Raw genomic sequence first — 26062 nt, 5'->3', positions numbered from 1 at the left:
CTGCAGGTGACTCCTCCTGGGTCTCCTGGGACCCATATCTCACTTGAGTCCCAGAAAGGTGGTAGGGGGCAAGGTCAGGGCACTGGGATTCTAGAGTGATGCTGGTGAAACCTGGAAGGGCTCAGGAGCTGAGCTGGGGAGTGAGGGGTGGGGAAGTCCTGGGACTCAGCCTCTGATTTCCTTCCAGGGACCACCCACAAACCCACCATATGGGCTGAGACTCTTTTGGAAAGCTCAGGGTGCCCATGTGAATACACCCTAGGCAGAGTTGGAATGTGAGAGTGAGTACACAGACCATCAGGGAGTATGCTGCAGTTGGCCTGCATTATTTGGAGAAGGAAATGGCAATGCATTCCAGTATTCTTATCTGCAAAATCCCATGAACATTGGAGCCTGCCAGGCTACAGTCCATAGAGTTGCAAAGAGTCAGACATGGCTGAGTGACTTCATTTTCTTTCATCTTGTTTTAAAATTTATTTATTTTACTGGTTCCATTTTTTAATCTCATCATATACATATTTCATTGAAGTGTAGTTGACTTACAATGTTTCAGGTGCACAGCAAGGTGATTTTCAGTTATACAAGCACACATACATTATTTTTCAAATTATTTTCCATTTTAGGTTATTACAAGATATTGACTATAGTTCTCCATGCTATACAGTAAATCTTTTTTGCTTGTTGCATACATTTTTAAAAAAATTAGAAATCTAGCATTGTATTGATTCTTCTATTTTTAAACATACGGTATATGCCACATCAGTGTTATGCTACACTGAGAGTGAAAGCATGATACCAAAATCCCACCATGTCCATGATAAAAGTAAATGGAAAACAGTGGCAATGTTAATTGTGGGAGGAAATATTGAATCACATTATGTTACTGGTGGGCTTTCCTGGTGACTCAGATGATAAAGACTCTGCCTGCAACACAGGAGACCTGAGTCGATCCCTCAGTTGGGACGATCTCCTGGAGATGGAAATAGCAACCCACCCCAGCATTCTTGCCTGGAGAACCCCCATGGACAGAGGAGTCTGGTGGGTTGCAGCCCATGGGATCACAAAGAGTCAGACATGACTAAGGGCCTAAACTATTCTCAAGGCTCTGAACTTAAAAGGTATAACACTTTCCCATTCATATAGAGATAAAAAGTGACAGAACAGACAGAACCTTTTGCATTGTCAGGGGCTTAATGACCAGATCTGCATGGACAGCTTGGAGAACAAAGGATTCCAGGATGAAAAGATTTCCACAGTGGAGGGGACGTAGTATAGCTATGGCTGATCCATGTCGATGTATGGCAGAAACCATCACAGTATTGTAATTGCCCTTTAATTAAACATAAATAAACTAAGGGGGGGGAAAGCTTGCAACAGGGCTTCCCTGCTGGTCCACTGGTTGGGAATCTGCCTGCCCATGTGGGGGACATGGGCCCGATCCCAGGACCGAGAAGATTTCACATGCCTTGGGGCTGTTAAGCCAGTGGGCCTCAAGCCCTTGTGCCTAGAGCGGGTGCCCCACAACAAGAGAAGCCACAGCGATAAGAGACCCTGCACACAGCAAAGAGCTGCCCAACTTCCCACAATTAGAGAAAGCCTGTGCACAGCGACGAAGACCCAGCACAGCCATTAACTAGTTAATTAAAACACTGCAACAACCAGCAACACCTCCTCCTGTTTTAGTGTGTGTGTGTGTGTGTGTGTAAGTGTGAAAGTGTGGGTTCACACATGGGTGTTTAATGTGTATTGTTCTCTTTTCTTGGAATTTTCTTCCCCATGGGCTAGGGTTATTTTACATTCAGTAAACACTGTTTGACCATCCCTCTCACTCCCCAAAAAGCCCATCTAAGTCAGGTAAGATGATTCTATGGGGCACAAGTTCATGATCTCCTTGGCCTGCTGGCTTTCCAATAAAGTCACTATTCCTTTCCTGAAGACCTCATCACTCTGTCCCTTGACAAACAACGTGAGGTTGGACTCAGAGCACATTCATGAGACATTGGCAGAGGTGTCGTTCATTTTAGAGAAAATCCATAGACGTCACTCTCACAATTGATATCTGTGGTTTAAAAGAAGATACGCAGATGGCCAACAGGCATATGAAGAGATGCTCAGCATTGCTCATTAGTAGAGAAAGGCAAATCGACACTGCAAGGAGGTACCACCTTATACCGATCAGAATGGCCAACATTAGACAGTTGCCGAATAATAGATGCTGGAGAGGGTGTGGAGAAGAGGGAAACCCTCTTACATTGTTGGGGGGAGTGGAAACTGGTGCAGCCGCTGCGGAAAACAGTATGGAAGTTCCTCAAAAAAAGTAAAAACAGAGTTTCCATGTGATCCAACAATTCCAGTACCAAGCATATATCTGGAAAAACACTAGCCCTTGAAATGACTCATGCACCCCTATGCCTATAGCAGCAAAACTTACAATAGCCAAGACATGGGAACAGCCTAATTGTCCACTGACTGATGATGGGATAAAGAAGATGTATATGCTTATACAGACAGAGAATGGAATACCACTCAGACATTAAAAAAATGAAATCATGCCATTTGCAGCAGCATGGATGAACCTCGAGATTAACATATTAAGTGAAATAGACAGAAAGAGAAAGACAATTTTCTGTGATATCACCCATGTGTGGAATCTAAAAGGAACATATCAATGAAACAGGAACAGACTCACAGACATAGAGAACAGGCTTGTGGTTGCCAAGGAGGGAAGGACTGGGAGCTTGGGATTAGCAGATGAAATCTATTTATACATAGAATGGATAAAGAATGAGGTCCTACAGTATGGCACAGGGAATTTTATTCAGTATCCTGGCATAAATCATAAAGGAAAGAATATATATGTCGAGCTGAATCAATGTGCTGTACAGCAGAAATGAACTATACTACAATAATTTTTTTTAATTTTTAAAAATTTGTGGTTTCTATATCTGCAATGAAACATTAATGGCAGTAAAAATGCACAAACTGAAATGACAAAGAATACAGACCAATTCTGAAACATGATATTAAGTAAATAAGAGGAAATTTTAAGAAAAGCGACTGTACTGTTACTCCATTACATACATAATGATCAAGGGGAGACCAGATTTATTACTTACAAAGCATCACTAATCTTAACGACCCCCACCCCCAGTAAAATGGTGTGGAATCACTGCCCTTACTGAGGTTCTTTCCTGTCTATGAACAACAGCTGAACTGGGTGTATGTCTGCCCTTGGAGTCCTGAAACAGCTGGGCCATTTTGCCCCAGTTTGGAGTTGATTGTTCTGGACACGCTCCTCACTCAAGCATTTTGGAGCTTGGAAGTCTCTACTTGACATATTTGTGTACCTTTGAGTATCTAGGAAGTAAGGTTGTCCACCTTTTCAGGCAGAACAAATCCCCCTCCCAAAAAAACACCACAGTCATCTTTACACACATTATCTTTGTGTACATGTGTGGTCCTTGGATTGGAAAGGGAGGAAGAGAGAGAGATAGAGAGTGTTGTGTGTGCGAAGTTTCCACTCACAGTCACGAAATAATTTCAGATGAAGAAGAGTCAGAGAAAGACAAATATCACATGATATCATTTATTTGTGACATCTAAAAAAATGAACTTATTTACAACACAGACTCACAGAGAATGAACTTACGGTTACCAGGGGAATAGTGTCAGGGGGAGGTTAGATTGGAAGTTTGGGACTGACGTATACACAAGGCTATATTAAAAACGCATGACCACAGGGACCTACTGTATAAAACAGAGAATTCTACATAATACTCTGTAACTACCTAAGTGGGAAAAGAATTTGAAAAGCAATAGATGCATGTATATGTATCACTGATTCACTTTGTTGTACATCTGAAACTAACACAGTTAGTTTCTTAATCACATATATTACAATATAGAATTTTTTCATATGTTCAAAGAGCCATAATATGCATGTCTGGTCCTCCCATAACCCAGCGGGATGGTATGGGGAGAAGGAGGGTTCAGGATAGGGAACACGTGTACCTGTGCCAGATTCATGTTGATATATGGCAAAACCAATACAATATTGTAAAGTTAAAAAATAAAAGAAAATAAAGGGAAAAATAGGGGAAAAAAAGAATGCAGAATAAAAGTATTAATGAGTCTTTAATTGGCAACCTGCACTGAGCCTGACATACGAGGTGGGAACATGTGATTTCTCTTCTTTGAAGAGTTAAGGTTAATGAGATTTATCATGAGCTTGGGAAAAGCATCCTGCATGGTATACACTGAATCACCGATACTACTTCCTAAAGGCAGTAAGATCTGTCTGAATCTTCTTAGGTTTAAAGTGTTTAGGGAAACAAAAAGTGACGATCGGGTCATGAGGCATGCTCCGTGATGCGGCTCAGGTCAGACTTCCATCCCTGGAGTGAGAAAAGGCTGGCCATCTTCCCATGTGACATGACCCAGGCTGACTGTAACAACAACACCGCCCGCTTCCGCATCCTGTGCCTCTGTCAGCTTTGCTCAGTTCTGCCTCCTGTCTCACAGAAGCAGAGCCATGTGCCCCACACTCCTCAGCCTCCTGAGTCTCGGTGAGTCCAGAAAGACACAGTCGGAGAGGGTTATGGTGGAAACCGGGGGGTCTTCACACCACTGACCAGGTTCCCTGGATGAGGGTGCAAGGAGCGTGGGGTCCATCAGGACAAGCCATTTCTGACAGGCTTTTCCTTCTAGGATTCTGTGTGAGTCTAAGGATCTGGGCAGCTGTGGGTGAGTCCTCCCCATCCCTTATTTCTCTGTTGAGCAGAGTAGTTGGGGCTGATGCAGATGACACTGGGGGCCGGGGTGAGACCCCTGTCAGTACAGCGAGAGCCGTGTGTCCTGTGGATCCCAGGTCCTCCTATTGGCCTTGATAGTCATCTTTGCTCTCACCAGAGGTTAGCCCAGCTCTGGACTCTGGACCTGAAGGCACAGTGTGAAGTCTGGGAGCTGGGAGCTAGGCCCACTGAGTGCCATTTCTATCATGAGAGGGGAGCAAGAGGCTGAAGCCCACAGACCCTCCCCTACAAGCTGGCTCCTGGCATCTCCAACTGGCCCTTAACAACAGGATCTGCAGGACCGCCCGCTAGACCTGACCCCAGGGAAGGGTCTGGTCATCAGGCAGGGCCACTTGGACCTTGTCACCCATTTGATGTAGGTTAGTTAACAAAGGAGCGAGGTTCAAGGTTTACTTCCTTCTTTTTAGTCTAGTGGCTTTTTCACTGCTTTGTTGTGTTAGTGTTAGTCAGTCATGTCCTACTCCTTTCGACTCCATGGACTGTAGCTCACCAGGCTCCTCTGTCCATAGGATTCTCCAGGCAAGCATATGGAGGTGGTTGCTATTTCCTAATCCAGGGGATCTTGCCATCTCAGGGACTGAACCCTGGTCTCCTGCCTTGCAGGAAGATTCTTTACCATTTTGAGCTACAACAAATGCAACAGGGAAGTCCTTTTGCTTCTTGTCCATGCATCAATTTTTCTGTGGTATTTTATTTTGCCTTCATTGTGCAGCTTGTGGGATCTTTCCCTGATCAGGGTTTCAACTTGGGCCCTTGGCAGAGAAAGTGCCAAGTCCTAACCACTGTACAGCCCAGGTTTTTTGTGTTTTGAGAGAAAGGTTCTCAACATTTTGTCAACCCAAGGAGTGATTCATGTCCTGAGAATTCCCATGATGTCCGTCCTGGATTGACTGTGTCTCTGTCTGTCCCCAAGCCCCAGGTGTCCTTGAGCATCAGGGTGATGCACTTTAGGGGAGAAGAGTTCGAAGAATTAAAGGGGAAGCCCACCCACGAGGGCTGTGGGGAGAGCTGACTGTTCCCATTTTCTTCTCAAAGCCTGTGTCTCCTTTTCTCCTAGGTAAATATGAGAAGCTGTCTTTGTCCGCCTGGCCAAGCCCCGTGGTTCCCTTAGGACAGACTGTGACTCTTCAATGTCACTCCCATTCTCCACTTAAGAGATTCAGACTGTTCAAAACAGATGGGGGAAAGCGTTTGCCTGAGCTCCAAGGACATCATTTCAATAACTTCACCCTTGGCCCGGTGACCAGAGAACATGCCGGGTCCTACACATGTTCTGAAGCCTACTGGTCTGCACCCAGTGACCCCCTGCAGATTGTGGTCTCAGGTAGGAGGGGTCCAGCCCAGCCCAGTACAGCCGTGCCTGCAGGTAATCCTACACTAGGTCCACTTGCCCGTGCAGAGCAAGACTTCCTCAGGACCCCCAGCCAGGACCAAACCAGGGAAAGAGAACCCACTCTGAGAGTTTAAACTCAGGGTGTCGAATAGAGGGATGGGGTGCCCCAGGGCAGGAAGGAGGAGCCTCCCTAGGCATGAGTTAGACAGGATGCTGCCACTGCCTGCCAGCAGGGAGGATGGGGCACGACCCTGATCCAGCACCTGCCACCCGGTAGGGAGCTATAATCCCATTTGAAGGAGCTGAAGCCTCAGGGACAAGTCCCAGGAATGTCTCAGAGGCATGAGGTGGGGACACAGATGGGGAAATGTTCCCTTTTCTCCACCTCCACCCCAATGTCCTGCAGTCAGCGCCCACATTCTAGATGAGTGTGAAGGGAGCCAGGGTATGCATCCTCAGACCCACCCCAGCCCCCACCACACATATTAGGGATGGGATGAAGCTAAGAGCATAGTAACGCACTCCAGTATTCTCAACTGGAGAATCCCATGGGCAGAGGAGCCTGGCTGGCTACAGTCCATGGAGTTGCACAGAGTCGGACTCAACTGAAGTGACTGAGTAAGCATGCATGAACCCCAGAGCAGATCCAACAGCTAAAGAGCTTAGAATGAGCACAGAGGAGGCAGAGGTCTTGAACAAAAAGAAACATGAGCCAAAACCCGAGAACAAGGCTAAAGAGAATGCAACAAAACACACAGGAAGGGTAGTTGGCTCCGCTGGTAAATGGGGAGGAGTTTTACACCTTCAGATGTCAGCGGAAGGGCCAAGGTGGGTGACTCACTGAAGCTCACAACCTTTTGTTCCTAGGTGTGTTCAAAAAACCCTCCATCTCAGCCCACCCAGGGCCCCTCGTGCAGCAGGGAGACAATGTGACCCTCCGCTGTCACTCACTGGTGATGTTTGACAAGTTTATCCTGCACCATGAAAACAGCACAGGGCATTTCCAGAGACATGGAGAGATGCTCACTGGTGGGTATGCCCCAGCTGACTTCTCCATTGGCCCCATGACTTTGGCGAGTGCCGGCACCTACAGATGCTACGGCTCTCTCAGAAGATCCCCCTATGAGTGGTCAGCCCCCAGCGACCCCGTGGACATCATGATCACAGGTGAGTGTGGCCATACGTCCCTTCTGCTCTCTGTGTCACAGAAGGTCTGGTGTCCAGTCCAGCATCAGTACTGGGAGAGAATGACAGGCGTGCAGAGACACTCACAAACTCAGGAGAGGGAACAAACCAGAGAGAGGAGGTGTGAACACGGAAAGGAAAAGATAACAGAGTCCCTGCCGTGTACTAAGGAGAAGACACAGCCGGTGACAGACTGAAGGACCAAGAACATGAAAGAACGACCAATAGAGAAAAATGTACCAGAGCAGGGACCCAGGAAATTCCCCGCTCAGGCAGCCCACAATGGTTGGTTAAGGGGTTGGTTTCCCGCTTTCATGTCAGAGCTCCCTTCCTCTGTCAGCAGCACATTGTGGTACCAGACACCCTTGCTGTCCAGCCCCTGGGTGATCGTGATGGAGGTTGACACCCTGACATTGCTCAGCATCACGGTTTAACGCGTCCTTCTGCACAAAGAGGCGGGGGGAGTGGTCCCTCCAACCATCCCCGCTAAACCATCCCTTCCAGCCCTTGGGGGTGGGCAGGGCAGCGCTGAACACGCCCTCAAGAAAGAGGTGGTCAAAGATTAATGAGATTCTGGCAATTTTCACTCCATAATCTCTTCTTCTGGGTCAATGCCATGTTTGCTGATGGTCCCCAGCAGTAGTTAGTAGTCTATTTAGTAGTAGTCTGCTTATTTCAAGAGAATGGCACATCTGGTTGATTTTTATAATTTATTTTATCTTATTTATGTTTGCTGAAGTCTAGTTGATTTCAGATGTTGTTAATTCCTGTTGTACAACAGAGTGATTCAGTTATTCATATACATATATTCTTTCTTTAAAAAAGAATATTAAATGACAATCCATTTTAAAAATTATTTATTTTTTAAAAGGATTTTAAATGACACTCCATTTTTAAAGTTATTTCTAAGTTTTCTTTTTTTATTTATTATTTTTTTAACTTTACAATATTGTATTGGTTTTGCCATATATCAACATGAATCCACCACAGGTATACATGTGTTCCACACCCTGTAGCCTCCTCCCTCCTCCCTCCCCATACCATCCCTCTGGGTCATCCCAGTGCACCAGCCCCAAGCATCCAGTATCGAGATTCGAACCTGGACTGGTGACTCGTTTCATATATGATATTATACATGTTTCAATGCCATTCTCCCAAATCAACCCACCCTCTCTGTGCTGGGTACCCCTTACTGTGGGGCTTTCTCTCCTGGTGGTGGGCGGCCTTCTCATTGCAGTGCTGCTCTTGTTGCACACTTCAGGCTTTAGTCCTCTACTTAGGAGTAGAGTTACTTTGTGCTTTAAGATCAAGCTCTCCTCCTTCCAGGTCTGTCCAAAAAACCCTCTCTCTCAGCCCAGGGGGGCTCCATGGTGAGGTCAGGAGAGAACGTGACCTTGGTCTGCAGCTCCGAGAGTGCCTTTGACCAGTTCCATTTGCTCAGGGAGGGGGTGAACCTTGGACGCCATCTCGCTGGAGGGCAGAGCCCCTGCAGAGCACTCCAGGCAGAGTTCCCTCTGGGTCCTGGGACCCCAGCCCACAGCGGGGTCTACAGGTGTTACGGCTCTTTCACTCGCTCTCCCTACTCGTGGTCAAACTCCAGCGACCCACTGTTCCTGTCTGTCACAGGTGAGCAACCTCTTCCTGGCCCATGCTTTGTTGTTCCTGTTCAGACGCTATGTTGTCCAACCCTTTGCCACCCTGAGGCCTGCAGCACAACAGACTCCTCTGTCCTTCACTATCTCCTCCACATGGATCACAGCCTTGTAGTGGTGAAGGGGCCTTCGTACCTCAGTGAAGCTATGAGCCAGTCATGCAGGGCCACCCAAGCCTGACGGATCATAGTGAAGAGTTACTGTTCACCCCTTCTGGCTTTTTTCTCTAAGGATCCACGACAAGTACTTGCCCATCAATCATGGATCCACACACCACAGAAGGTAAGCAAGACGGTCTCCTATCTCAGCAAATTTCTGAGAAGACAGAGGGTCCCTGTGTGAGTGTTCATTCTACCACCTCCCAGTTGTGACTTTGGGCTCCTCAACATCCCTGTCATGTCAGCATTTGAGATCATGGTCTGTATTAGAACCAGAGAGGGCATTGAGTTTCTCATTCTCTGGGACTGGGAATTTCTAAAGTGAACAAAGTGAGACCAAGTGATTTGACCCCATGCTTAAGGGAGATGCTTACCCTCCCTCCACCAGTATCTTTGGGGAAGGATGCGGGGGACAAGGGGAGAGTTTTAGGGAGCACGTTCAATATGTGCTATTCCTCTGTTAGTGTTTTATGAAGTAAACATTCCACAGTTCAGAAATAGAAGTGTCATGTCTTCTTGAGGATTCCATTCCAGGTATATGTGGATGGAGGGGGAAATATATGGAGGATTAAAGCAGTCCCCATTCATGCAAAATCACCATGCCTTGTCACATGGGGCAGCAGAGATAAACTGCATTGGTGCCTGGGGGACCTGGTTTCAGACCGCTGCTGGTCTTCCATGGCCTCTTTACTTCATCCACTGCTAGCATCTCTCCTGGATGCTGTGGTACCTCCTGGGAAGTGGAGACCATACTGATCAGGTTGAGACCTGCTGACACACTTTGACACAAGGATACAATAACTCCTGTGTGTAGGGGCAGGGTGGATGCAACGAATAACCAGACCTTCTTCCCTTTGATCGTTGGCAGAAGCACGGCTTCCTCAAGGCCACTCCAGCCAGCTGCACCTTCTCCTTAGGCTCTCCGTAGCCTTCATCTATACCAGCATCTTCCTCGCTGTTCTTGTCTGTCACTGGTTACCCATAAAGTAAGTATGAAGAGCCAAGCTGTCACTGGTGTTCTCCCACAATCATAAGTCTGAAGGAGGGAAGCACAGTGTCATCTGACACAGGGGGAGGTGGGCTCATAGCAGAGAATGGCGTTTTCACTTCCTGTAGGTTAAAAAGTGATTTCCATTGTTGTACTCCCTGAATGAATATATTCCAGAGACCCATGGAACCCTGTTCTTTTTATGAAAATATGTGTTAATTTATTCTTAGCTGCATCAGGTCTCAGCTGCAGCATGAGGGATCCTCACTGCTGTGCTGGGGTGCAGTTCAAGGCTCCAGAGCTCGTGGGCTCAGCAGTTGCAGCATTGAGGATAGTTGCTTCAAGGCATGTGGGATCTCAGTTCTCCCACCTAGGACAGAACCCATACTCTCTGCACTGGAAGGTTGACCCTTTATCCCTGAGTCCCCAGGAACATTCCAAGGCCTGTTCTGCCCTTCAACTACAGCCATCCGTTCTTCTCCCCTTTATGATATCGGGAATCTGCTGATACGCATTAGACGATGGTCCATAACAGAATATGTAGGATGGACTTCTTGGGTTTCAACAGATTCCTGAGAGAGTCTGTCAGTGGCTGGGCTTGTATAGGGGATTTTTTTTTAATTTAGTGGAGTAGACAGACTCAGCAACCTGGGGCACACCCCTGCTTTTTTTGGCTTTGATGTCTCCACCAAAGATATGGAGGTCTAGAAGAATCGCCCCCACCCCAAGAGCCTTGACTCTCTTCCATTCGCAGATGTTGCCATCATGGAAGGAGAGCCCAAAGAAGACAGAACAGTGAATGGTGAGGTGAGTCCTTCCACCCAAACCCTTGCCATAGCCTGAGCCCCTCCAATGCCCAATGCCCCAGCCTTCGAAGATCACATTTCATTCCATCATTCACATCTCCTTCCTCTCAGGACCCATCAGCAGAGGATGTGATATTCACCCACTTGAACCACAGGACCCTCTCTGAGACAGTGTTCATTCCTGAGCCTCATGCACCTCTCCGCCGAGACTACTATCTATGAGGAATTTGATGCAAACCAAGACCATGCTGACCCTGACCTGGCCCCATCCTTTGAGCACACAGAATGTTAAAAATTGAAGAGCTACATCTCTTTTTAAAGGGGTTCCTTCATGGGCACTCCTTCTCCTCCTCAAAAGCAGCCCTGCAGCTCTGAGGATAACAGTGGAGTAAAACAATTATAGGATAGTCTCCAAAAATCCCACCAGCTCTTAGTAATCCCCTGGGTATTCTAATAGTCTGTTTTAACTATGTAACCTTTTGGGAGAAGTTATTCTAATCAATTGCACTTACTGGGTAGCTTACCATGATCATCCTACTTTTTCAAAAATTCCAGTAAAGCATAACAATTTGCAAGTTGAGTCTTCAAATTATTCAGTTTAAAATAAAATAAAGCCAATTTAAAAAAACCTCTGTTCAGTAATAGCTTACAAAAATGAACTTGTTTACAAGACAGAAACAGACTTGTAGACTTAGAGAACAAACTTAGAGTTACAGAGGGGAAGGATGAGGGGAGAGATAGATTGGAAGTTTAAGATTGACATGTACAGACTGCTATATTTAAAACAAAATGCCTTCCATGAAACAATAACAAAAGCAATGCAAGTTGGCCAAATAAAAAGATGAAGTATATTCTGTTTGAGATATCCAGTGTGGTGCCTCTTGCCACACGAGGCTGTGTGTTTGCATGCTAAGTCATTTCAGTCATGTCCGACTCATGGCGGACCCATGACATTGTGTAGCTCTCTAGGCGCCTAGGTGCATGGGATTCTCCGGGCAAGAATCCTGGAGTGAGTTGCCATTCCCTTCTCAAGGGGATCTTCTTGACCCAGAGATCAAACCCACGTCTCTCATATCTCTTGCATTGGCAGGCGGATTCTTTACCACTGAGCCATCGGGGAAGGCCCCTCGGCCTTTTCCCAGCCGTGTGCACTGAGGATGCTGAGGTTCCAGGGGTAGAAACAAGACAACAAGATGCCCCTAGTCTGGATCTGCACTGGCCGATAAAGTACTTACCCAGCCACGTGGTACAGACAGTGACTCTAGGAAGTAAAGCATTCAGTTCTTCAGTCACACCCACATTTCAAGTGCTCAGGAGCATCATGTGGCCAGGTGCCATGGTGCTGGACAGAGCAGATGTTTTAAAAGGCCCTCATCACAGATAATACTACTGGACATTCCACGCCAGATCACTGAGGGCTGCAGAGAGAACACCTGCCCCAGCGAGGCTTTGCACATGTTGTGTTAATCCATCGATATTCACATGTTTAGTCTTTTTTGCTTCTTTTCTCCAAAGCCAAGGATTTGAGAATCTTGTGCCTTTTAAGTTATCAACTGTTGGCACAATGTGGCTTGGCTCAACCAAGTGGAGGGCTGAAGAGGATAACACCATGAGGACCCCGGTGTGAACTGAGTGGCAAATGGGATGAAAATCAAGCTCCACGGAGCCTTAGTTGCTCACTGAGCTCTCTGTGTGTGATGTCTCTCCTGGCTTAGAACTAAACCGCCCAAGAACTCTTTTACCAAGAAATGTCAGGATCGCTTAAAGTGAAGACATTCTGGGGCTCCTGTGTTGCTACTGTCACTGTTTCCATGTTTCCCCTAATTATCCATTGGTTTTTTTTTTTTTTTCCTTTTTTTTTTCTTGCCTCTAGGTGAGGGACCAAAGTCATGATCTTCATTTTTCTGAATGTTCACAGTGTAGATTTGAACCCCAGTTGTTCTCAGATTACTTCTTTTAAAAAAAAAATAATTGAATGTTAGCATTTGATGCCTTCATTCTGCAAAATCTGAGTTCTTCAACCACACACAGAAGATGGGTGTACCTGGGTCATGGGTGTATTTCTGCTGTGTGGCACCAATGCCTGGTACACAGTAGGTGCTCTGCAATAATTTATGAACTGACTGAAGATGAGAAGTAAATTCCATTTCTGGAGGCGACTGGGAAAATAAAGTTCTGAGTCTTATTTGGAGCCAGGCTGTCACAGCTGACTCAGGACGAGAAACTGGGTCCCACCCTCTGGAGCAGGGGGTCAGACCAGGCAGAAAGAGAAAGAGTTGAGACCTGAGGTCTGGGCTGAGATGCCTCTTGAGCCCTGCCTGGAGACATCAGAGCCAGGTCCACGGAGGGCCTGCCCCCTGCTGTGAGTCCACAGCCGTGGGAACTCTGAAGGGTGGCAGCAGGCCTCCAGGGACCACATCCTGTTTGTCCTCTAGGGCCCCGTGGTCTCCTCATCTGTACAGTGTGGGGGCGGGGGTGGCTGGGCGCTCAGAGCTGCAGACATGCCTTCCGTCCTCTCTGAGCTTCTCCTCCTTGGCCAGATGTTCAGGGCAGGGAGAGGACTGCAGGTGGGCACAGGACGCCCACCCTGCCCCCACCTCACGGGATCTTCACGGCTCAGACAGCTTGAGGGGCCAGGGATCCTGATGGGGAGAGAATCAGCCCAAGCTTTCAGTGGCAAATCTCTCACTTGAAGGGCTGAGTCTGGGCAAGAGGCCCAGAACCTTGCAGGTGGGTCCTCCCGGGTCTCCTGGGACCCATATGTCACTTGAGTCATGGGAAGTTGGTAGGGGGCGAGGTGGGAGACCTGAGATTCTAGAGTGATGCTGGTGAAACCTGGAAGGGCTCCTGAGATGAGCTGGGGAGTGAGGGGTGGGGAGATTCTGGGACTCAGCCTCTGACTTCCTTCCAGGGCCTTCCACAAACTCACCATCTGGGTTCAGGCTCTTTGGGGCAGCTCAGGGTGCCCATGTGAATACACCGTATGCAGAGTTGGAATGTGAGAGTGAGTACACAGACCATCAGGGAGTATGCTGCAGTTGGCATGCACTATTTGGAGAAGGAAATGGCAACGCACTCTAGTATTCTTGCCTGGAAAATCCCATGAACATTGGAGCCTGCCAGCCTACAGCGCATAGGGTTGCAAAGAGTTGGACACGACTGAGTGACTTCATTTTCTTTCATTTTGTTTTAAAATTTATTTATTTCACTGGTTCCATTTTTTAATCTCATCATAGATATATTTTCTTCAAGTGTAGTTGACTTACAATGTTTCAGGTGCACAGCAAGGTGATTTTCAGTTATACAAACATGCATACATAATTTTTCAGATTATTCTCCTTTTTAGGTTATTACAAGATATTGCATATAGTTCCTGTGCTATATAGTAAATCTTTGTTGCTTGTTGCATATCTTTATTGTTTTATTAGAAATCTAGCATTGTATTCATACTTCTATTTTTAAATCTATGGTATATGCCACATCAGTGTTATGCTACACTGAGAGTGAAAGCATGATGCCAAAATCCCACCATGTCCATGATAAAAGTAAATGGAAAACAATGGCAATGTTAATTGTGGGAGGAAATATTGAATCACATTATGTTACTGGTGGGCTTTCCTGGTGACTCAGATGATAAAGAATATGCCTGCAGCATAGGAGACCTGAGTCGATCCCTGAGTTGGGAAGATCTCCTGGAGCAGGAAATAGCAACCCACCCCAGCATTCTTGCCTGGAGAACCCCCATGGAAAGAGGAGTCTGGTGGGTTGCAGCCCATGGGATCACAAAGAGTCAGACACGACTGAGGGACTAAACTATTCTCAAGGCTCTGAACTTAAAAGGTATAACACTTTCCCATTCATATAGAGATAAAAAGTGGCAGAACAGACAGACCTTTTGTCTTGTCAGGGGTTTAAAGGGACATTATGACCAGACCTGCATGGACAGCTTCAGGAAAAAAGAATTCCAGAAATAAAAGATTTCCCCAGTGGAGGGGACATAACTATAGCTATGGCTGATCCATGTTGATGTATGGCAGAAACTAACAATATTGTAGTTGTCCTTAAACTAAAAATAAATAAATTAGGGGGAAAAAAAAAGCTTGCAACAGGGCTTCTCTAGTGGTCCAGTGGTTGGGAAATGCCTGTCAATGTGGGGGACACAGGCCCGATCCCGGGACTGGGAAGATTCCACATGCCTCGGGATAGTTAAGCCCATGGGCCACAAGCCCATGTGCCTAGAGCAGGTGCTCCACAACAAGAGAAGCCACGGTGGTGAGAGACCCTGAACCACAGAAAAGGGCAGCCCCCTTCCCACAACTAGAGAAAGCCTGTGCACAGCAACGAAGAGCCAGCACAGCCATTAATTAGTTAATTAAAACACTGCAATAACCAGCCACACCTCCTCCTCTTTTAGTGTGTGTGTGTGTGTGTGTGTGTGTGTGTAAATGTGTGTGTACGTGTGAAAATGTGAGTTCACACATGTGGGTGTTTAATCTGTATTCTTCTCTCTTTTCCTTGGAATTTTCTTCCGCATGGGGTAGGGTTATTTTACATTCAGTAAACACTGTTTGACCATCCCTCTCACTCCCCAAAAAGCCCATCTACCTCAGATAAGACGATTCTTTGGGGCAGAAGTTCACTGTACCTTGGTCTGCTGACCTTCCAAATAAAGTCACTATTCCTTTCCTGAAGACCTCATCACTCTGTTCCTTGACAAGCAACATGAGGTTGGAATCAGAGCACGTTCATGAGACATTAGCAGAGGTGTCATACATTTTAGTCAAAATCCATAGACGTCACTCTCACAATTGATATCTGTGGTTTAAAAGAACATACGCAGATGGCCAACAGGCATGTGAAAAGATGCTCAGCATTGCTCATTAGTAGAGAAGGCAAATCGACACTGTAGGGAGGTACCACCTCATAGTGATCAGAATGGCCATCATTAGACAGTTGGTGAATAACATGCTGGAGAGGGTGTGGAGGAGAGGGAAACCCTCTTCCACTGTTGGTGGAGTGGAAACTGGTGCAGTCACCGTGGAAAACAGTATGGAAGTTCCTCAAAAAAACAAAAACAGAGTTTCCATATGATCCAACAATTCCAATCCCAAGCATATATCTGTAAAAAAACTATACCTTGAAAAGATTCATGCACCCCTATGTTCATAGCAGCAAAACTTATAATAGCCAAGACATGGGAACAGTCTAATTGTCCATCGAGAAATGAATGGATAAGGAAGATGTATATGTTTATACACACAGAGAATGGAATACCATTCAGACGTTTAAAAAATGAAATAATGTCATTTGTAGCAGCATGGATGAACCTGGAGATTAACATATTAAGTGAAGAAGACAGAAAGAGAAAGACAATTTTCATGTGATATCACCCATATGTGGAATCTAAAAGGAACATATCAATGAAACAGGAACAGACTCACAGACATAGAGAACAGGCTTGTGGTTGCCAAGGAGGGAAGAACTGGAAGCTTGGGATTAGCAGATGAAATCTATTTATACATAGAATGAGTAAAGCATGCTGCTGATGCTAAGTCGCTTCAGTTGTGTCCAACTCTGTGCGACCCCATAGACGGCAGCCCACCAGGCTCCCCCGTCCCTGGGATTCTCCAGGCAAGAACACTGGAGTGGGTTGCCATTTCCTTCTCCAATGCATGCAAATGAAAAGTGAAAGCGAAGTGGCTCAGTCGTGTCCGACTCTAGTGACCCCATGGACTACAGCCCACCAGGCTCCTCCGTCCAAGGGATTTTCCAGGCAAAAGTACTGGAGTGGGGTGCCATTGCCTTCTCCGGAGTAAAGCATGAGCACCAATTAAAATAAATAAATTTAAAATTAAAAAAATAAAAATAAACAGTGCTGCGATGAACATTGGGGTACACGTGTCTCTTTCCCTTCTGGTTTCCTCAGTGTGTATGCCCAGCAGTGGGATTGCTGGATCATAAGGCAGTTCTATTTCCAGTTTTTTAAGCCATCGCAGCACTGTTTATAATAGCCAGGACATGGAAGCAACCTAGATGTCCATCAGCAGATGAATGGATAAGAAAGCTGTGGTACATATACACAATGGAGTATTACTCAGCCATTAAAAAGAATACATTTGAATCAGTTCTAATGAGGTGGATGAAACTGGAGCCTATTATACAGAGTGAAGTAAGCCAGAAAGAAAAACACCAATACAGTATACTAACGCATATATATGGAATTTAGAAAGATGGCAACAATAACCCTGTGTACGAGACAGCAAAAGAGACACTGATGTATAGATCAGTCTTATGGACTCTGTGGGAGAGGGAGAGGGTGGGGAAATTTGGGAGAATGGCATTGAAACATGTATAATATCATGTATGAAATGAGTCACCAGTCCAGGTTCGATGCACGATACTGGATGCTTGGGGCTGGTGCACTGGGACGACCCAGAGGGAGGGTATGGGGAAGGAGGAGGGAGGAGGGTTCAGGATGGGGAACACAGGTATACCTGTGGCGGATTCATTTCGATATTTGGCAAAACTAATACAATATTGTAAAGTTTAAAAATAAAATAAAATTTTAAAAAATAAAAAAAAATTTTAAATAAAAGTAAAACCTACCTTTAAATATGAAAAAAAAAAAAAAAGAATGAAGTCCTACAGTAGGGCACAGGGAATTCTATCCAGTATCTTGCCACAAATCATAATGGAAAAGAATATAAATGTCGACCTGAATCAATTTGCTGTACAAATACTGTAAAGAAATTAGCCTCCAATTAAATACATTTATATTTAAAATAATAATAAAAATAATAAAATTAAATTTTTTTAATTTTTAAAAATTTCTGGTTTATATATCTGCAATGAAAGTAAAAATGCACAAACTGAAATGACAAAGAATACAGATCAATTCTGAAAAATGATATTAAGTAAATAAAAGGAAATTTTAAGAAGGGTGACTGTACTCTTACTCCATTACATAAATAATGATCAAGGGGAGACCAGATTTATTACTTGTGAAGCATCACTAATGTTAACAACCCCCACCCCCAGCAAAATGGTGTGGAATCGCTGCCCTTACTGAGGTTCTTTCCTGTCTATGAACAACAGCTGAACTGGGTGTATGTCTGCCCTTGGAGTCCTGAAACAGCTGGGCCATTTTGCCCCAGTTTGGAGTTGATTGCTGTGGACACGCCCCTCACTCCAGCCTTCTGCAGCTTGGAAGTTTCTACTTGACATATTTTGTGTTCATCTGAGTATCTAGGAAGCAAGGTGGTCCACCTTTTCAGGCAGAACAAATCCCCCTCCCAAAAATACACTACAGTCATCTTTACACACATTATCTTTGTGTACATGTGCGGTCCTTGGATTAGGAAGGGACGAAGAGAGAGAGACAGAGAGAGTGTTGTGTGTGCAAAGTTCCCACTCAGTCACGAAATAATTTCAGATGACAAAGAGTCAGAGAAAGACAAATATCACATTATATCATTTATTTGTGACATCTAGAAAAATGAACTTATTTACAAAACAGACTCACAGAGAATGAACTTATGGTTACCAGGGGGGATAGTGTCAGGGGGAGGTTAAATTGGAAGTTTGGGACTGACATATACATACGGCTGTATTAAAATGGATGGTATGGGGAGGGAGAAGGGAGGAGGGTTCAGGATGGGGAACACTTGTATACCTGCAGCGGATTCATTTTGATATATGGCAAAACCAATACAATATTGTAAAGTTTAAAAATAAAATAAAAAAATAAAGAAGATCTTCAACATAAAAAAAAATGGATGAGCAAGAAGGACCTACTGTATAAAACAGAGAATTCTACTTAATATTCTGTAACTACCTTAGTGGGAAAAGAATTTGAGAAGCAATAGATGCTTGTATATGTATAACTGAATCACTTTGTCGTACACCTGAAACTAACAGTTAGTTTCTTGATCACATGTATTACAATATATTTTCAAAGAGCCATATATGCATGTCTGGTCCTCTCATAAGAATGCAGAATAAAAGTCTCTATTAATGAGTCTTTAATTGCCAACCTGCACTGAGCCTGAAATATGATGTGGGTACATGTGATTTCTCTTCTACAAAGAGTTAAGGTTAATCAGATTTATCATGAGCTTGGGAAAAGCATCCTGCATGATATACACTGAATCACCATTACTACTTCCTAAAAGAAACAAGATCTCTTCTAATCCTCTTAGGCTGATAGTGTTTCAGTTCAGTTCAGTAGCTCAGTCATGTCCGAATCTTTGCAACCCCATGAATCGCAGCACGCCAGGCCTCCCTGTCCATCACCAACTCCCAGAGTTCACTCAGACTCACGTCCATCGAGTCAGTGATGCCATCCAGCCATCTCATCCTTTGTAATCCCCTTCTCCTCTCCCACCAATCCCTCCCAGGATCAGGGTCTTTTCCAATGAGGCAACACTTCGCATGAGGTGGCCAAAGTACTGGAGTTTCAGCTTTAGCATCATTCCTTCCAAAGAAATCCCAGGGCTGATCTCCTTCAGAATGGACTGGTTGGATCTCCTTGCAGTCCAAGGGACTCTCAAGAGTCTTCTCCAACACCACAGTTCAAAAGCATCAATTCTTTGGCACTCAGCTTTCTTTACAGTCCAACTCTCACATCCATACATGACCACTGGAAAAACCATAGCCTTGACCAGATGGACCTTTGTTGGCAAAGTAATGTCTCTGCTTTTCAATACGCTACCGAGGTTGGTCATAACTTTCCTTCCAAGGAGTAAGCGTCTTTCAATTTCATGGCTGCAGTCACCATCTGCAGTGATTTTGAAGCCCCGAAAACTAAAATCTGACAGTTTCCACTGTTTCCCCACCTATTTGCCATGAAGTGATGGGACCAGATGCCATGAAGTGATGGGACCAGATGCCATGATCTTCATTTTCTGAATGTTGAGCTTTATGCCAACTTTTTCAGTCTCCTCTTTCACCTTCATCAAGAGGCTTTTGAGGTCCTCTTCACTTTCTGCCATAAGGGTGGTATCATCTGCATATCTGAGGTTGATAGTGTTTAGGGAAACAAAATGTGATGGTCGGGTCATGATGTGTGCTCTGTAATGTGGCTAAGGTCAGACTTCCATCCCTGGAGTGAGATGAGGCTGGCCATCTTCCCATGTGACATGAACCAACTGACTGTATCAACAGTACCGCCCATCTTCCTCATCCTGTGACTCGGTCAGCTTTGCTCAGTTCTGCCTTCTGTCTCACAGAAGCAGAGCCATGTGCCCCACGCTCCTCAGCCTCCTGAGTCTCAGTGAGTCTGGAAAGACACAGTCAGAGAAGGTTATGGTGGAAATTGGGGGGTCCTCGCCTCACTGAACAGGTTCCCTGGATGAGGGTGCAAGGAACGTGGGATCCATCAGGACAAGCCATCTCTGACAGGGCTTTCCTTCTAGGATTCTGTGTGAGTCTGAGGATCTGGGCAGCTGTGGGTGAGTCCTCCCTATCCCTTATTTCTCTGTTGAGCAGAGCAGTTGGGGCTGATGCAGAGGACACTGGGGGACCAGGGAGAGACCCCTGTCAGTACAGTGAGAGCCGTGTGCCCTGTGGATCCCTTATCTCTTTTGACCTTGATACTCATCTTCACTCTCCCCAGGGGTTAGCCCAGGTCTGGACTCTGGACATGAAGGCACAGTGTGAAGTCTGTCAGCTGGGAGCTGAGCCACCGAGTGCCATTTCAATCATGAGAGGGGAGCAAGAGGCTGCACCCCACAGACCCCTCTCCTACAAGGTGGTTCGTGGCCTCTCCAACCAGCCTTTAACAACAGGATCAGCAGGAGCAACCAGTAAAGCTGACCCCAGGGAAGGGTCTGGCCATCAGGCATGGCCACTTGGACCTTGTCACAGATTTGATGTAGGCTAGCTAACAAAGGAGCAAGGTTCAAGGTTTACTTCCTTCTTTTCAGGCAAGTGGCTTTTGCACTGCTCAGTTGTGTTATTGTTAGTCGCTCTGTCAAGTCCGACTGTTTGCGACCCCGTGGACTGTAGGTCACCAGGCTACTCTATCCATGGGATTCTCCAGGCAAGAATGCAAGAGTGGGTTGCCATTTCCTTGACCAGGAGATCTGGCCAACTCAGAGACTGAACCCTGCTCTCCTGCATTGCAGGAAGATTCTTTACCATTTGAGCTACAACAAATGCAGGGAAGCATACAACAGGGAAGCCCTTCCCCTTCTTGTCCATGCATCAATTTTTCGCTGTTGTTTTCTTTTGCCTGCATTGTGCAGCTTGCAGAATCTTAGTTCCCTGATCAAGGATTCAACTTGGGCCCTTGGAAGAAAAAGTACTGAGTCCTAACAACTGGACCAACAGGGAATCCCCAGTGTTTTGTGTTTTCAGAGAAAGTTTCTCAACATTTTTTCAACCCAAGAACCACTTCCAAGAATCGTATTCTTAGATCCTCATGATGTCCGTCCTGGGTTGACTGTGTCTCTGTCTGTCCCCAGGCCCCAGGTGTCCCTGAGCATCAGGGTGATGCACTTTAGGGGAGGAGAGTTGGAAGAATTGAAGGGGGAGCACCCACGAGGGCAGTGGGGAGAGGGGATCATTCCTATTTTTCTCTCAAAGCCTGTGTCTCCTTCTCTCCTAGGTGAATATGAGAAGCCCTCTTTGTCAGCCTGGCCAAGCCCTGTGGTTACCTTAGGACAGACTGTGACTCTTCAGTGTCACTTCGGTCCTCCATTTGTGATATTCAGACTGCTCAAAAGAGATGGGACCATGTTGCCCAAGCTCCAGGGATATCATTTCAACACCTTCACCACTGGGCCAGTGACCAGAAAACATGCCAGGTCCTACACATGTCTCTCTCTGTGTGGTCCTATGTCAGTGACCCCCTGCAGATTATGGTCACAGGTAGGAGGGGTCCAACCCAGCTTGGGACACCTGTACCTGTAGGCAATCCTACCCTAGATCCATGTGCCAGTGCAGCCAAAGACGTCCTCAGGATTCCCAGCCAGAACCGAACCAAGGAAAGAGGACCAAGTCTGAGAGTTTAAACTCAGGGTGTTGAATGGAGGGATGTGTTCCCCTGGCTCAGGAAAGAGGACCCTCCCTAGGCATTAGTTAGACAGGATGCTGCCACTGCCTGTCAACTCGGAGGCTGAGGAGGAACCCTGATCCAGCACCTGCCACCCAGTAGGGAGCTGTAATCCCATATGAAGGAGCTGGGGTCCCAGTTAAGACCAAGTCAGCCCAGGAATGTTTCCAGAGGTGTGAAGTGGGGATCACAGGTGGTCCCTTTTTTCTCCACCTCCTTCCCAACCTCCTGCCAATCATCACCAACCTTCTAAGAGATGAGTGTGAAAGGAGCCAAGGTACGTATTACACCTGGTATGTATTCTACCAGAGAAGCCCCCCACCATGCATATTAAGAATGGGATGAAGTTAAGAGCACTGCAACCCACTCCAGTCTTCTCAACTGGAGAATCCCATGGACAGAAGAGCACGGTGGGCTGCAGTCCATGGGACCCCACAGAGTCTGACACAACTGAAGTGACTGAGTATGTATGGAAGCTGAGAGCAGATCGAACAGCTAAAGAGCTTAGAATAAACACAGTGGAGGCCAGAGGTCTTGAGCAAAGAGAAACAGAAAAGCATGAGCCAGAGCCCGAGAACAAGGCTAAAGAGCATGCAACTGAACAGACAGGAAGAGTAATTGGCTTTGCTGCTTCATGGGGAGGTTTTTCACACCTTCAGATGTCAGGGGAAGCACTGAGGCGGGGTGACTCACTGAAGCTCACAAGCTCTTTGCTTCTAGGTGTGTTCACAAAACCCTCCATCTCAGCCCACCCAGAGCCCCTCATGCAGGTGGGAGAGAATGTGACCTTTCGCTTTCACTCATCAATGCTGCATGACAAATTTATCCTGCAGGAAAAAAGCAGCACAGGGCATTTCCAGAGACATGGAGAGATGCTCACTGGTGGGCATGCCCCAGCTGACTTCTTCATTGGCCCCATGACTTTGGCAAGACCGGGCACCTACAGATGCTCTGGCTCTCTCAGCCACTCCCCCTATGAGTGGTCAGCTCCCAGCGACCCTGTGGACATCATCATCACAGATGAGTGTGGCCAGACCAGTCCCTTCTGCTCTCTGTGTCACAGATGGTCTGGTGTCCAGTCCAGCATCAGTCCCGGGAGAGAATGACAGGCTGCAGAGACACTCACAAACTCAGGAGAGGGAACAAACCAGAGAGAGAGGAGGTGTGAACACGGAAGGGAAAAGAGAACAGAGTACCTACCATGTGCTAAGGAGAAGACACAGCTGGTGACAGAGTGAAGGAGCAAGAACGTGAAAGAACGACCAATGGAGAAAAATGTACCAGAGCAGGGACCCGGGAAATTCCCCGCTCAGGCAGCCAATGATGGTTGGTTAAGGGGTTGGTTTCCTGCTTTCATGTCAGAGCTCCCTTGCTGTGTTAGCAGCACACTGTGGTACCAGACGCCCTTGCAGTCTGGCCCCTGGGTGATCGAGACGGATGTTGACACCCTGAAGTTGCTCAGCCTCTTGGTTTAACGCGTCTTTCTGCACAAAGAGGGGGGAGTGGTCCCTCCATCCCTCCCACTAAGGAGTCCCTTCTAGCCCCTGCGGGTGGGCAGGGCAGCGCTAAACACGCCCTCCAGAGGGATGATATGGGGAGGGAGGAGGGAGGAGGGTTCAGGATGGGGAACACATGTATACCTGTGGCGGATTCATTTTGATATTTGGCAAAACTAATACAATTATGTAAAGCTTAAAAATAAAATAAAATTTTTTTAAAAATGGGTTAAAAAAAAAAAAAGAAAGAGGTGGTCAAAGATCAAATGAGAGTCTGGCAATTTCCATTCCATAATCTCTTCTTCTGGGTCAATGCCATGTTTTCTGATGGTCCCCAGCAGTAGTTAGTAGGTTGTGTTTATTTCAAGAGATCAGCACATCTGGTTGATTTTAAAATTTATTTTATCTTATTTATGTCTGTTGAAGTCTAGTTGATTTCAGATATTGTTAATTCCTTTATACAACAGAGTGATTCAGTTATTCGTATACATATATTCTTTCTTTTAAAAAAGATATTAAATAAAATCCATTTTATAAAAATTATTTATTTTTTAAATGATATTCCATTTTTATTAAATTTTTTTGCAATTTGTTTTTTTTAATATAAATTTATTTAGTTGGAGGTTAATTACTTTAAAATATTGTATTGGTTTTGCCATACATCAACATGAATCCGCCACAGGTGTACACGTGTTCCCATCATGAACCCCCCTCCCTGCTCCCTCCCTGTACCATCCCTCTGGGTCATCCCAATGCACCAGCCCCAAGCAACCAGTATCATGCATTGACCTTGGACTGGTGATTCTTTTCTTATATGATATTATACATGTTTCAATGCCATTCTCCCAAATCATCCCACCCTCTCCATCTCCCACAGAGTCCAAAAGACTGTTCTATATATCTGTGTCTCTTTTGCGGTCTCACATACAGGGTTATCGTTACCATCTTTCTAAATTCCATAGATATGCATTGGTATACTGTATTGGTGTTTTTCTTTCTGGCTTACTTCACTCTGTATAAAAACCTCCAGTTTCATCCACCTCATTAGAACTGATTCAAATGTATTCTTTTTAATGGCTGAGTAATACTCCCTTGTGTATATGTACCACAGCTTTCTTATCCATTCATCTGCTGATGGACATCTAGGTTGCTTCCATGTCCTGGCTATTATAAACAGTGCTGCGATGAACATTGGAGTACACATGTCTCTTTCAATTCTGTGTGTATGCCCAGCAGTGGGATTGCTGGATCATAAGGCAGTTCTATTTCCAGTGTTTCAAGGAATCTCCACATTGTTCTCCATAGTGGCTATACTCGTTTGCATTCCCACCAACAGTGTAAGAGGGTTTCCTTTTCTCCACACCCTCTCCAGCATTTACTGATTATAGACTTTTGGATCGCAGGCATTCTGACTGTCGTGAAATGGTACCTCATTGTGGTTTTGATTTGCATTTCTCTGATAATGAGTGATGTCGAGCATCTTTTCATGTGTTTGTTAGCCATCTGTATGTCTTCTTTGGAGAAATGTCTATTTAGTTCTTTGGCCCATTTTTTGATTGGGTCGTTTATTTTTCTGGCATTGAGCTGTAGGAGTTGCTTGTATATTTTTGAGATTAGTTGTTTGTCAGTTGCTTCATTTGCTATTATTTTCTCCCATTCTGAACAACATGCTGCTGAATAACAAAAAATCACAGAAGAGATCAACAAAAAAAGAAATGAAAATATGCATAGAAATGAATGAAAATGAAAACACAACAACCCAAAACCTGTGGGACATTGTAAAAGCAGTGCTAAGGGGAAAGTTCATAGCAATACAGGCATACCTCAAGAAACAAGAAAAAAGTCAAATAAGTAACCTAACTCTACACCTAAAGCAACTAGAAAAGGAAGAAATGAAGAACCCCAGGGTTAGTAGAAGGAAAGAAATCTTAAAAATTAGGGCAGAAATAAATGCAAAAGAGACCATAGTAAAAATCAACAAAGCCAAAAGCTGGTTCTTTGAAAGGATAAATAAAATTGACAAACCATTAGCCAGACTCATCAATAAACCAAGGAAGAAAAATCAAATCAATAAAATTAGAAATGAAAATGGAGACATCACAACAGACAACACAGAAATACAAAGGATCATAAGAGACTACTATCAGCAATTATATGCCAATAAAATGGACAACGTGGAATAAATGCACAAATTCTTAGAAAAGTACAACTTTCCAAAACTGAACCACAAAGAAATAGCAAATCTTAACAGACACATCACAAGCACAGAAATTGAAAGTGTAATCAGAAATCTTCCAGCAAACAAAAGCCCAGGTCCAGACGGCTTCACAGGTGAATTCTACCAAAATTTTAGAGAAGCGCCAACACATATCCTACTCAAAATCTTCCAGAAAAATGCAGAGTTAGGTAAACTTCCAAACTCATTCTATAAGGCCACCATCACCCTAATACCAAAACCTGACAAAGATGCCACACACACACAAAAAGGAAAACTACAGGCCAATATCACTCATGAACATAGATGCAAAAACCCTTAACAAAATTCTAGCAATCAGAATCCAAGAACACATTAAAAAGATC

At 45.3% G+C, this 26062-nt stretch overlaps 1 protein-coding gene across 4 annotated transcripts; it reads left to right on the top strand.

Annotated features, from left to right (window-relative positions):
- The first annotated feature begins 4361 nt into the window (after positions 1-4361).
- LOC133231106 (putative killer cell immunoglobulin-like receptor-like protein KIR3DX1) lies at positions 4362-12909 on the top strand. Of its 4 annotated transcripts, XM_061389358.1 has the most exons (9): positions 4362-4565; positions 4708-4743; positions 5869-6135; positions 7012-7311; positions 8656-8955; positions 9213-9263; positions 10008-10125; positions 10882-10934; positions 11045-11784. In XM_061389358.1, the coding sequence occupies exons 1-8, from the start codon at positions 4532-4534 to the stop codon at positions 10931-10933; spliced, it is 1158 nt and encodes a 385-aa protein (XP_061245342.1). In that variant the 5' UTR covers positions 4362-4531; the 3' UTR covers position 10934; positions 11045-11784. The 4 variants fall into 4 exon arrangements, with proteins under 4 accessions (XP_061245342.1, XP_061245341.1, XP_061245340.1 ...); XM_061389357.1 differs by lacking the exon at positions 11045-11784 and adding an exon at positions 12024-12909 and having other exon boundaries at positions 4362-4743; XM_061389356.1 differs by having other exon boundaries at positions 4362-4743.
- Positions 12910-26062: the final 13153 nt, after the last annotated feature.

This window comes from Bos javanicus, chromosome 18 (genome assembly GCF_032452875.1).
Source record: "Bos javanicus breed banteng chromosome 18, ARS-OSU_banteng_1.0, whole genome shotgun sequence".
Taxonomy (NCBI): Eukaryota; Metazoa; Chordata; class Mammalia; order Artiodactyla; family Bovidae; genus Bos; species Bos javanicus.
This window is presented reverse-complemented; position numbering and strand designations above follow the sequence as displayed.

What these genes read in the sequence shown, in the direction of transcription:
- LOC133231106 (XM_061389357.1), top strand. Translation starts at nt 4,644, where the DNA reads ATGAGGGTGCAAGGAGCGTGGGGTCCATCAGGACAAGCCATTTCTGAC. An exon ending in ACTGTTCCTGTCTGTCACAG is followed by an intron (nt 8,956 to 9,212) that starts GTGAGCAACCTC and finishes TTTTTCTCTAAG; the next exon opens with GATCCACGACAAGTACTTGC. An exon ending in TGTCACTGGTTACCCATAAA is followed by an intron (nt 10,126 to 10,881) that starts GTAAGTATGAAG and finishes TTCCATTCGCAG; the next exon opens with ATGTTGCCATCATGGAAGGA.